This window comes from Canis aureus, chromosome 10, assembly GCF_053574225.1.
Source record: "Canis aureus isolate CA01 chromosome 10, VMU_Caureus_v.1.0, whole genome shotgun sequence".
NCBI lineage: Eukaryota > Metazoa > Chordata > Mammalia > Carnivora > Canidae > Canis > Canis aureus.
In genome coordinates this window covers 73,240,364-73,253,695 of record NC_135620.1, presented here as the reverse complement: position 1 = coordinate 73,253,695, position 13,332 = coordinate 73,240,364, and the positions used below count along the sequence as shown (strand labels likewise).

Genomic DNA, 13,332 nt, shown 5'->3' with positions numbered 1-13,332 from the left:
ATGTGGTCATAATTGTGTGACTATGTTCCAAGTTGTAGGATAGTACACAAATTTAAAGCGTTCTCTCATTAATATTAATTCCTCTCTGTTCCACTCCTCATCTCTCTTTAATCTGGAGAACTAAAATGGCTTCAAAGAACTGCGCTTGGGGATCCCTGGGTGGGATCATGATCCCAGAGCGTGATCCTGGAGACCCGGGATCGAGTCCCACATCGAGCTCCCTGCATGGAGCCTGCTTCTCCCTTTGTCTGTGTCTCTGTGTGTGTATGTGTGTCTCTCATAAAATAAATAAATAAATAAATAAATAAATAAATAAATAAATAAATAAATAAATAAATAAAATTAAAAAAAAAAAAAAAAAAGAACTGCCCTTGGTCTGATTTTCCTCTTTCCTTCCCTTCCTTATGTTGCCATCATATCATTTCTTTCCCTCCTCGTCTGCCTAACCTGCAATTTTCAGAATCCCGTCTAGGAGAAGGAGGCCAGCATCAGCCTGGTATACAAGAAACATTCCAGCTGCACTTTGGTTTTCCTCCTTGGAGTCTTGAACATTTGCTTGAACTAACACACAGATGCAGAACACACACTCCAGTATGAACACAGACACATTCACCATAGCCTGGACACACACACAAACACACACCTTCAGGAAGACTCGGAGTCTAACACCACAGATGTTCGTATATAAGCAATCACATACAAACTTGAGAGTAGAAAACCTATCTCAAACAGCTGCAGGCACCACATCAAAGGCACGATCAGTAGAATCCCAGTGTTCCATGAGGACACGATCACACAGACACACGCACTTTGGCATTCACATACAGACAGCAACACTTAGAGGCATCTGCACAAATACACAGATTCACATTCATGACCGTGTAAGACTTATAAGCACACCCAGGCATGTTCAGAAACTCCTGTTATGCTCTGACCAAAATATGCTCTGGGGGCAGCCCCAGTGGCGCAGCGGTTTAGCGCCGCCTGCAGCCTGGGGTGTGATCCTGGAGACCCGGGATCGAGTCCCACGTCGGGCTCCCTGCATGGAGCCTGTTTCTCCCTCTGCCTGTGTCTCTGCCTCTCTCTCTCTCTTTCTCTGAATAAATAAATAAATCTTAAAAAAAATTATGCTCTGAAACACTCAGTCACAAACACGCTCTAGGGTGTGGCCACATTTTAAGTTTCGACAACCATGTTTTCCAAAAGTCCTTGCTGTTCTTCCTGGGGAAAAAAATTATGTGCTCTTCTAAGAATTCCCCTTAACATGACCCACATTAACCTCAGTGACATTATTTTCTCAGTAATAATGTCTGCTCTTTCCTAAATGTGGTCACAGGGAGTGGTACTCAACAGGAAGCAGCAACGTGCACTCCCCACCTAGAACCATTTCATATCCCCCTGAAAAAGTCAATGTTCCATGAGAAAATACTCATTTCCTGCAGAAGAAACTGCTGTAGCTCTTGTCATGTGGTCACCTCAGCCATATCAGCCCTATGTTTCTGGGACCATCAAGAACTGACCTCCAGGTCATCCTATTTCTTGGCCTGCCCTTAGCCCTGAATTGCACATTATTAGACCAGAAATTTGGACTTGTCTCTCTCTATTACAATGAGTGCCACTTTCAACCAAATTATTTTAATGTTTCCTTCATGACAGTCATAACTTAGTAGGTAATAACTTTAGAGTGACATCAAGTGACAAAATGATGGAGTGTATTTTACATATTCGCTTGAATGATAGTGCTTAAATATGGAAATTTCCAGCATGTCTCTAACAGCCTTATTTACGGTAAGAGTTTATAGAGGAGACATGAAAAATGAGAACTGGATTTTATAAAAACAAAAATGTATCAGGCAAAATTAGTTAATAAATAGAACATCCTAAAGAATGGCCAGGATATTTGTGGATATGCGTTAATCAGAATTCCTTTGGAACTAGTTGCTAGACTTTATTTAGCCTTTGTAAGGAAACTGGCTTAGAGTAGTGGGGAAGGGATCTGAATCAGGATCCTTTTGAGTCATCAAGCGGAATTTCAATTGCATTCAATAGAAAAGGGAAAAGTGGGCAAAGACCTGGTTCAGTTAAAACTGCCCAAACAGCTTTCAGAGAGCTAGCATGTCATGAGGTAGTTTCCACTCCAGAGACTCAGTTGAAGAACTATATCTCTTCCCTGATCTCTCTGGGACCCAGTCTCTTAGTTCCAACTCAGTTTGATGGGGTAAGAATTGAGTTGACTTTCCATGGACTCAGCCATGGACTCCTCAGCTGATTTGGTGGAAGCATCCACCTGGAGGTTCTGTGGTTTAGCACAGCTTTATTCCCTCTGCACTGTAAACTCCATGAGGTTGGCATCCTGCAGCCCTCGTGCACCACTGAATCATCCGCCCTTAGCACAGTGGCAGGTACATCGCTAACTGAACAAGTACTGGGTCCAGCTGGGCAAGAAGCACCACAGGAGCTTTTCATCCTCAAGCAGAGTTTCCTGCTTCATGCTAGCTTTTTTCTGCATCCTCTGTTCCTTCTGGACTCCACGGTTTACCATCCAGCAAGGCTTTTCGGAGCCGTCTCCAGAAGATGTGCCGCCCCAGGACACTGTCTTCCCATTCCAGGTAAGTGTTCCTGCTGAGGAGGCGATACAGTTCCACCTGCTGCCGCAGCAGGGACTTCTCCACCTTCTGCAGGACAATGAAGATGATGCCAGCACGACTGCTAAGAAACTGCCAAGTCTGGGCAATCTCATACTCAAAGATGCACCATCGACTCTGGATGAAGTGTTGGGACACCACAACAATAACCTTCCGGCTTTTGTAGAAGCCTTCCTGGATGATGTTGGCGGCGATGGCCACACCAGGAATGAAGTCTCTGTAGTGAAGGCAGAGCTGAAAGGGGGGCACTCCCTCCTCCAAGTTCTTTACCAATTCATTCCTCACCCAGTCTTCATCCTGGCTTGAGTAGATAACAAATGCATCATAGGTACTTTCACCTCTGTTATACCTTTTGCAGCCAGCGAGAAGCATCAGGTGAAAATAGAACTTATACGCTAAAACTGCTACCAGAGAAACCATGAGCACAGTGAAAACTGACACACTAATGATAGTCTTGCTCCTCTGACAGGTGGCATTCCTAAAACTTAGCAAGGGCATGTCCTTCATGTCTAAAGGTTTTGCACACACCATTTGTTCAACTTCCACCAAGAGCTGCCTGTGGTCTTTGACCCACTGCAGGAAACTCTGATGTTCACAGTCACAAGCAAAGTTATTCCGAGTAAGATTTAAGGAAACTAGATTACTTGGAAAATGCTGTTGTCCTTGTTCCTTGAAGGCTACTATTCGATTGAAACTGCAATCTAGGATCTGGAGGGAGAGGAGAGGTTCATAAGCTAGTGTATCCAATGACAAGAGGCTATTGTGACTCATATTTATCTCCTGAAGTTTAGGAAGTGAGACAAATGATTCCTGGGACACCCGTTCCAGATGACACCTAGAAAGGTCCAGAATGGTTAAGTTAGTCAACCCTTTGAAAATATTTGGAAGGGAGTTGTCCGGAAAGGAATTATCAGCCATTTTCAAGACTTCGAGGCTGACCAAGCCATCAAAAATGCCCTGGAAAGCAACTTCAGTGCGAGTATAAGAAATATCAAGGTAACGGAGGTTTCTGAGGGACAAGAATACTGAAAAATCACTGGCCTGCTTCAAACTGGAATGCTGTAAATCTAGATATTCCAGTTGTTCTAAGCCCAAGAAGTTTGAACTCATGGTAATGATTTCATTGAAGCTCAGATCTAAATGCTTCAGTCTGGTTGTCCCAAAATCAGAGTGAGAGCAGCAAGTCTTGAAACTCAGGCGATTTCTACTGAGATCTAGAAACTCAAGGCTTTCCATCTTCATATCAGCAAAAGTGTTCATACCTTTGTTGGAAGTGAGAACAAACTCCTTGAGAGAGTCCAGCTCCCATGCGGGAAATTGTTCTAAGTTACAATTAACTATTTCCAACCGTTGCCATCTGAGATTTTTAGGAAGGTATTTTGGTGTGTCTAAATACAGATGCGCCAAAGAAATTGCAGAAATGTTTACCAACTGGTTAAATAAGTTAGTAGTATCCTTTGAGAAGCTATCAAAGTATGCTATCCGGAATTTTTCAATGGTCAAATTGCACAGTCCTTCCAGGAGAGAATTGTCAAAGCTTTCCAACTTCCTTTCATTTTTAAATTCTCCCAGAACCAACTGATTGATCTTTAAGCCAGCCAGACCTTGAATAAAAGTTTTCATTACATCTGTACTATTAAAATTACTTCTCAAAGTCAGTTTATGGAGTTTAATTTCTTTAAAGGAACCTGGTTGGATAAAGTATAAAGGGTTCAGGGACAAGTCTAAAGAAAGGTTGAGTAGTGGCATGTGATGTAGAACCTGCAAGTCTTCACGATAAATATTTTGGATCTTGTTATTGGAAAGATCCACGTTCTCCAGGTTGGGCATGTTAGAGAAATACGCAGGTAGCTTGAAGGAATGGATAAGATTGTGAGCCACATTAAGCTCCTTCAAGGTTTTGAGATGTCCAATGGGGAAATCCTCTAGAGATGTTAGTTTTGTCTCCTTGGCCACCAGCGTCTTTAAACTTGATAGTCCAGAAAAGGCTCTTGGAAATAATCTCTGGATAGGGTTTCCTGTCAATATCAAGATGGAGAGGTGGTTTAGGCCCTGATATGCATCATCTTCAATTACCTGAATTTCACACCTACAGGGAAAAGAGATACAGATTATATAATATTTCTGGGGAATTAAAACTCAAAAAAGAATAGCCATCCTAGTCATCTAGCTCTTTGTGCAGATGTGACATGATATGTGATTGTGTCTTGACAAAGACATGAAGCAGGATAGATGATGGCATGATCAAATAAGAAGCCCCACAGATTCAGTATTATCCTACTGGACACAATGACAAACTATTTTTGTCACACTAGGCACATGTGCTAAGCAGAGGCAGCACATCCCTCAGAAGGAAATCAGCTAAAGATCAATAATTGGGACACATGAAGACTGTACAGCTGATAGAGTATGTAACTACCTTGGATTAACTTTAGCCACTTCCTGTCACATATAATTGTGATTATCCGTCAGATTGGTACAGATGATACAGATAGCCGTTAGCTATAAGGCATGATAAATGACTGGTAAAGTGTCCAGTTCAAAGATATAAAAAAAATTACACAAGAGTCACAGTTACCTCAAGATTTATGCAGAGCTTTCTATATATGATAGCTAGATATTTGAAAGTTGGAGTTATCACAGGTGAATGTTAGTAACAGGTGATAGGAGTGAGTCCTATGAAAGAAAAGGAAAGTGTACAATGAAACCTTACATCAAAGGAATGGACCTACATCAGGGGGATAAAAGCAGGCTTTTCTGAGAGCATGTGAGTTGAAATCTGAAGGATGGCTAGGAATTACCAAGAAAAAAGAAGAGCAGATACGAAAGCCCTGAAGTAGGCCATGATACATAGAGGAACCCTGAGAAACCGTGAGAAACTTCTGTGTCTGTGGAGTACAGAGAGGGAAGTGGAGGGACGTGAGATGAGGTTGCGGAGAAAGGAGGTTACAAAGTAGAGGCTTACAGACTGGATAAAGCATTTTGAATTTTTCCCCCAGAGAAATGGCAGCTATACTATATACAATATTCATGGAAGTGTCCTAGAGACAAGGTGCTTATCCAGATGAGAAATGGCAAGCTAATGATAAACACTTGCTAGCACTGCAGGTGCAAGCCAGTTAGCATTTGCAAATGAGTTATTTCCTGGTCCAACCTGAATGACATTTACAATTTCTCCACTTGTCCCATCCCCTCCATGAGGGTCATGGGTAATAAAAGTATTTTAGCCCAAGCTTTTGTTGATTAGTAACTCATAGAGGGTGGTGGGTGCCACAAAAAGAATAATTGAAAAGGAGGCAAGACATCTTGATTCTGCTATCTCCCTGGTCCTCTTATACCTCTGTGGATCTCAGTTATCACTTTTCTCAATGAGGCAACTAAACTTACTTATTTCTTACATTGCTGAGTTCTAGGATTTTATAACCTGTAACCTTATGTATTAGACTGGAGAGGTCTTGCTGTGTCTCTCTCTCATCAGAGGGAGCTCATCACTTTTGAGGAGCAGAGCATTAAGATGAGGAGAACATTTAACCTGGAAGCAGGAGATACAAATATGAATCTCTGCTGCCAACAAGCTCCACAAAATGTAGGGTGTGAACGTAGATCAATTACAAAAACTCTCTGAGCCTCAGTTTCTTCATCTAAAAAAGAGAAGACAAGTATATCAATAGGTTTCCATAGGAATAAAAGGCTGGCTGGAGGACTAGCTGAGTTACTATATGTGAACCCTGTAAAAGAGTATGAAAGGGCAAGGGACATCTATGGTACTATGTTTGTCCCTGTTGTAAGCCAAGATCTCCTTTGGTTAACCAAAGGGAGAGCTGTCCTGTCTCGAAGAATTTCTCTGAGAGAAATTCCTTGTGTATGTGGTGGTTTGAAGATGAATTATAAGAGACACTGTTTGATAAGAAACTACTTCTTGTTTTAAAAAGGGGGAGGGGTGAGATGCCTGGATGACTCAACGGTTGAGCTTCTGCCTTCGGCTCAGGGTACAATCCCAGGTCAGGGGCTCGAGCCCCACATCGGGCTCCCTGCACGGAGCCTGCTTCTCCCTCTGCCTGTATCTCTGCCTCTCTCTCTCTCTCTGTGTCTCTTATGAATAAATAAATAATTAAAAAATTAAAATAAAAAGGAAGAGGGATAATCTATCTTAATTAGAGTTCTTAACAAAATCCTTATTCAGAAAACTGAAATTTTGAAACTAATGAAGTGCTATAATAATATTTTTATCCTTATAAAGTCTACTTGTAAGGTTTTTAATATATACATGCTAACATTCATGATCACATTTATCCCTGTGGAGTAAGTCTCACCATTTCCATTACACAAACATGAAAACTGACAGTCAAAGAGGTGAAGTGACATGCCGCAGTCCACATGGCTATCAATGTTACAGGAGGACTTGGCTCGGCCTTCTGACCCCCACAGAGCTCTGTGCTCTACCCCACTAGCTTTAAAATGCTCCATTCCGCCTCTGTTATATACTCTGTCAATTTCTAAGTTAGAGTATAAAACATCAGATGCCCACTCTTCTTTCTACAGAAATATCTGCTATAAAGAGGGTTTTTGTGCTATGATCTTAGAATCTATTAAAAGTTTCTATAATAAAAAAACATATGTAAAATTCTTCTGTATTTTCCATAAACTATTATAGAGAATACGATCCATTATCCAGTACCTTTTAAAATAAGGCCCTAATGGTGATGATATTTTTAGGATTCAAGTCCCCTCAAAAATAATGATAATAATTTCACCTGTCCTAATAAATGATAAATTTCCCAGCATCAGGAAAGAAAGTCTTAGTCATTGTTCTTTCTCACAATGGATATTTTCCTTTGATCTTGTCACCTTTCTTCTTGGGTTACTTGCATCTTCCTATTTCCCTATCCTCTATCCCACTTTCAATATTCTAGACATTCTTTGAATCCCACTCTGTTCATGAAATCTGTCTTCACTACCCACTGCAGACAGAGTAGGCCCCTCTTCAGAACAACACAATATGTTGCCTCTAGTTTGCACTAGCTTATAACTTACTGGTGTATATTACCATCTTTATCTCAGGTTCAAAATCCAAAATCAGAATCGAGTAACATGTATTGCTTGCCTAATATGTGCCTGGCACCATGCTCAGGATTGTGACATGTTCCTTCTTTCAAGTACATATGTATGCCCTCTTGAATCGCTGGGATTGTATATACCAATATACTCTTGTTTCCTAGCAGACTGTGTAATATATACCAAGTAGTCAGTAAATATCTGCTGTGAAAGAGTTTGAGTCAATTTTCTTCCCTGACTTAAAAGAATATCGAAAGATAGAGCTGTCCTTAGAAACCTTCTCATCCAGCTGCTCATTTCACAGATGAGGCAATGGGATCTGGAGAAAGGAAGTGGCTTATCCAAAGTTATACAGCAAGTGAGACATCTGTTGAATGAATAAGTGAATAAAGATGAGACTCCTGACATAAGAATGAAGTGATAGAACTGTGAACATTCTACCTTGGGCAATGTGTAAAAGCTCATTCATTACCTGGATAAATCCAGCATCTGCAGTTTTGGGAAGTTGGAGAAGCAATGGCTGCCTAAATGCCTCAGGGGGTTAAAGCTCAGGTCCAGTTTCTCGGTTGATGTGGGGATGTTGTTGGGGATTTTGCTGAGATTCAGCTCCATGCATTGGTAAGTAGTGTTAGCAACCACCTGCAATGATCACATAGTAGATACAGCGTCTTAATGCATGCACCTCAACTGCCCTCTCTCCTTTCCTCTCCTAAGGCAGAGCAGTGGAGACCTCCATACAAGTATAGGGTCTGTCCATCCATCCATCTATCCATCCATCCACCCACCCACCCATTCATTCATTTATCCTCTCACTTTGTACTGCAGCTTTGGAAGGGCAGAGAACTTACCCTGTCCCCAGTTTCCTAACCTCTACTATCACAATGGCAGCTTTAGGGAGAGGTAACAGAATCAAGTGGTGAAAACATGAAGCTCTGGAGCCCAAAAGCCCTGGATTTCACCCAATTCTTCCATGGGCTATGGGGCAAAGTTTTTTTTTTTTTTTTTTTTTTTCCCAGAGTACCCCTGCAATTGTATACAGCCTTGGGGAGACTACCAGTTAAGATGTCCAGACTTCACAGTCATAGCTCAACTTTTGCAGTGGCATTCTTTCCCCTGACTCATTGATGTTTGAGCATATGATACAGAAATGGAGAAAAATATTTAGGGATGTATAGACACCAGTGGTGGAACCTAGTAAATAAGGTCAAATAGTTTACGTTCCTTTGGTTTGTGTGTTTGTTTCCCTCATACTTTCCCCAATTCTTTGTAAACTCTTGTTCTCTAACCTCCCAATTTCTAAATTCTCTGATTTCTTCAACACAACTTCTTACTTAAGCCAGCTAATTTTGGTTTCCTGTTTAAAACCAATAAAATCAGTTAAAAGGATTAAATGAAATAAAGTATTTAAAGAGATTATCTCAAAGCCTGTTACAGTGAAATGATCAATAAATGTTAACATTAATTATTAGTAGTTTTTATTAATCCCCTACCATATGTGGGCATCTTTCTTATACGTTATATGCTTTAATTTAATCTTCAGATAAACCTTTTAAAGAAGAAGAATTCAGAGAGAAGTAATATGCACAAAGTATCACAGGTCACATGTGCAGCTCTTCACTTCACTGATATGTCTCCTGAAATGCTGCCCCTTATAGGAACCCCCCGCCCCGACCGTACTGTCTAATAGCACATGGTCACAGGCTTCCTTCCTTTACCCTCTTTCATCACACGCTGTATCTTCATCTAACATGACATTGTCTATGTGATTATTCCACATGTGTTGCTCATTTCCCACACTAGATTGTAAACTTTGGTATTCGTGCTCTCTGCTATGTCTCCAGCACTCAGAATTGTGTCTGGCAAATGGCTAATGCTTACTATTTATTGAGTAAATGAATGAATAACTGACTGAATGAAGATTTGCTTAGATCTGAATTGTTGGCATTTTCTCTAAGTGCTGTGGGCAAAGACCCATGTGATAGGGCTCCAGACTTCCGTGAGCTCACAATCTAGAGGAAGAGTTGAGATAGGAACACGACTCACACCACCGAAAAGGACCATAAGCCAGGCCTGGAAAATAACTTCCTCTAGCTCATAAATGGTAGTGATCAATTCTGGATCCAGGGATTATAGATGGCTTCTGAGCAAAAGAAGGTTTCAAGGGGAGTCTTGAAGGATGAGTAAGATTTAGATACACAGAAAGAGGAAGGGGGAGAGAAGAGTGTAGGCAAGAAGGGATGGAAACTAATTCAGAGCAGCTGGTACGCAGTAGAAGTGGTGAAGCCTAAGCCGGTGGGGAAGTAGAGCCCTATATCAATACTTTTAATCATCTAACAAGTGTAAGTTGAGGACCTACTATGTGCTAGGCACTGGGGGTAGTGTAAGCCTTGACAGTTGGCTTTTCTTATAATGCAGGTGCCTGATTTTAAAGCTTTGGTTGGGGAGGCATCCACTTCAAAGAAGGCTACCTCCAATAAACACAATGCCAGCCATGTCACTAGGTAAAGTGCCAGGCCACCTCCCCTCACTGAGCCTTCTTCTTATTACTCCCTCTTCCCACATTCACCTCCTCCTAAATCCCTGCTCTTATGGTTTAAATTCACCAAGAAGGAGGGAGCCAGGGAAATCCTAGCCCCTCATCCTCAGCCCCAGTAAGAACAGAACCCCGCATGCTTGAAAGCTTTTTCTCTCTTTACCCTCAACATTGTTGTGTGGCCCTACTTGTGCTGTATAATTTCCAGGATTTATAAGGAAGAACCTGTCAGTGCTTCAAAGTTCCCTGATGATGATTGCTGAAGAGTATCTTACAATCATAAAGAACCACAGGGGCTGGTTCAACCACAACACTGTTTATTGATAAGATAGGCTGAAACCAGCACAGAACACAAGGGTATAGTGATAAATAAAATTAGCAATGATGTTGTTCACTTATTGATTCCATTTCAAAGGGAAGGACAAATAATAGGTATACAAAAATGTATAATCCTGTGCTATTAAAAAAAAGCATCATAGAGATTAGAGGCAATGTGGAGGGTAGATGATCAAGGAACATTTCCAAGGGGAGGTGACATTTAAGCAGAAATATGAATAAAGTGAAGGATTAAATCATGAAGATTCTAAGACTGTATGGTCCAACATGGTAGCCAATGACTCCACACAGCTATTGCACACAAGAAACTTATTCTAAACTGACAGGTACATTAACTGTAAAATAATACTAAATTTTCAAACACTTAATACCAAAGAAAGAATGTAAAGCATTTTATTAATAGTTTAGTCTATATTAGATTTTCAAATAATATTTTGAATATACTAGGTTAAATAAAAATATTATTAAAACGAAATTTACCAATTTTAATTTTTTCAATGTGGCTACTAGAAAATTTAAAGCTATGATTTTTGTTAGCTAAAATGTAGTTAAATAGAAATTTGGCTAAATTTAGTTACATTTATTGTTTAAATTTAGATAAGATCATGTGACCCACATGGTGTTGCATTTGGGCAGCACTGATCTAAGAACAAAGAATTCTAGCTGGAGGAAATAGCCAGCGCAAAGGCCCTGGGATCGCAAACTGCCCTAATAGCACTCAAAAGTTATTACAAGTTGTTAAGAGGGCAGTTTGTTAGAACTGAGACTCAGGCAAAACAACACAAATAAACAACAAACAAAAATGTGCAGAGTGAGTTAGAAGAGAAAGGGAACTAGGAAGCAGGACACCAGTCGCTATCCAAGAATCAAGGCCAGGGGGAATATGGACCACTTATAGGGTGGCACTGAGGGGATGGGCAGGGTTGGACAGGCTTTGGAGACTGAGAATATAGGGCGTGATTTTATTCAGGGTGACTTTGATTAGAGGATCCATCCCTATTAACTTGATGGTAGTAGGGACACACAGAGGACAAGCAGCAGGGTTCTGGGTAGGGATTTGGAGGAAGGGAGGACTTCGACATGACAAATTCATCTTTGCTACATATTAAAGCACATTACTTCCCCAGGGCCCTCAGTCTCAGGACTCCAACTGGTTATGCTCTTCTTGAGGTTCTGAACCTGCCACACACTAAATCCCAGAATATTCCTTCGCTTGTTGGGTTCTACCCTGGGCCCCCCAAGCACTTGTGAAGTCTACACAGGGGAAAAAACAAGAGATCCATCATGAATGAGGTGACATAAAAGTTGGAAGGTGTTTCACAAAGAAACCATCGCATCAGCTGTCATTTTACGTGGTTCTCTCTCTCTCTCTCTCTTTTTCCCCATCTCTCTTTGTCTCTCTGTCTTTTTATCTATTTCTCTCTCTCTCTCCTTTTCTTTTCCAATCGTGTTTCTTTTCATCCTTTGGAACTACTGTTAGATCTGAAGGTCTGAAATCCACTTAGAAAGTTCTCCCTATTAAGAGACAAAATCCAAAGCAAAACAAAACAAAACAACCTTCCTAAAATTGAAAAGGGCAAAGTGAAAGCCTGAAGCGGAGAGTACAGTCCAAAGGAATGACAGGAAGCAGACTTCTTGTAACTCTCTATTGAAGTAGGTATTATTGTTAAGGCTTCTATAAATGTTAAAACCAGCTCCAGAGAGTTCAACAACTTATTCAAGGTCACACAGCCCAGAAGTCAAAGAACAGTGACTTTAAGCAGATCTATCTGACCTAAAGCCCCTATTAGCACTTCAAGTCCTAAATGGGCCATGATGCCACAGGCTGCCTGGTTGGTGCCATGTAACCATGAACTGTTTGGTCCCTGTGGCCTCTCAGGTTCTTAAGGTAATTCGACTCCTTGTTGCAAATGAAACTAGTCAACTAGGAAGGACCCACAGTGAGAAGTTCTGCACAGAGAGCAGTTTTTCAGAAGCAAGGCAGATCTCACAGGAGGTGAACCGACATGAAACCACATACCTGCATGCAAGGGTCCCAGCTCTCAGGTCTCAGGCAGGAGAGGAAGGCCATGGCTGGGATCAATATCCCAACCAGGCGGGTAGGAGACATCATTCTGGCATTTTCTGTGCCCAGAAGTGTCTCTGTGAAACATGACACGCTGTATCCGCCTCCTGGAGTGGCCGCTAGGGCTCTGCGACCTTCTCTCCCCCGCTGGTTGCCCCGGGACAATTACTGTATTGAAAGCAATGCTGCTGAGTTAAGGGGCAAGAGGAAGTGAGAGTGGCAACCTTAGCGTTCTGGGCTTTTGTTTCTCAAACATTTATGTCCCCAGTCACAGGAGGGGAAGTTAGAAGAAGAAGAACAAAATGTCTGCAGATCAGTGGTCCAAGTAACAGCAAGAGGAAGCTGGCTTTCATCCCAGGAAGTCATCTGACCTCCGGGTTAGTGAATTTAGGAAAACAGTCAGACCGGTCAAACAGCTTATGCAACAATCCAGGGAGGTGGCTTTCCTATTCCATTTGAGTAGTGGAAACTCACTGTATGTCTTATTTTCCTAGGGCTACCTTAACAAATTGCCACAGGCTGGGTGGCTTCAAGGGCAGACAAGCTATTCCTTATGAAGTTCTGGGGGCTGGAAGTCTGGGATCAGGGTGTTGGCAGGTTTGATGGGTTCTCAGTCTCTCTCCTTGACTTGCAGGTGGCTGTCTTCATTTGGTCTTCCCTTGGTGTGTGTCTGTGTCCTAAGTTCCCCTTATTATAAG

General features: G+C 41.5%; 1 protein-coding gene across 1 annotated transcript; it reads right to left on the bottom strand.

The window, feature by feature from the left end:
• Positions 1-1,619: 1,619 nt before the first annotated feature.
• TLR4 (toll like receptor 4) lies at positions 1,620-12,960 on the bottom strand. The gene is made up of 3 exons (XM_077913101.1): positions 12,590-12,960; positions 8,173-8,339; positions 1,620-4,734 (listed from the first exon to the last, which is right to left on the bottom strand). The coding sequence occupies exons 1-3, from the start codon at positions 12,680-12,682 to the stop codon at positions 2,493-2,495; spliced, it is 2,502 nt and encodes an 833-aa protein (XP_077769227.1). The 5' UTR covers positions 12,683-12,960; the 3' UTR covers positions 1,620-2,492.
• Positions 12,961-13,332: the final 372 nt, after the last annotated feature.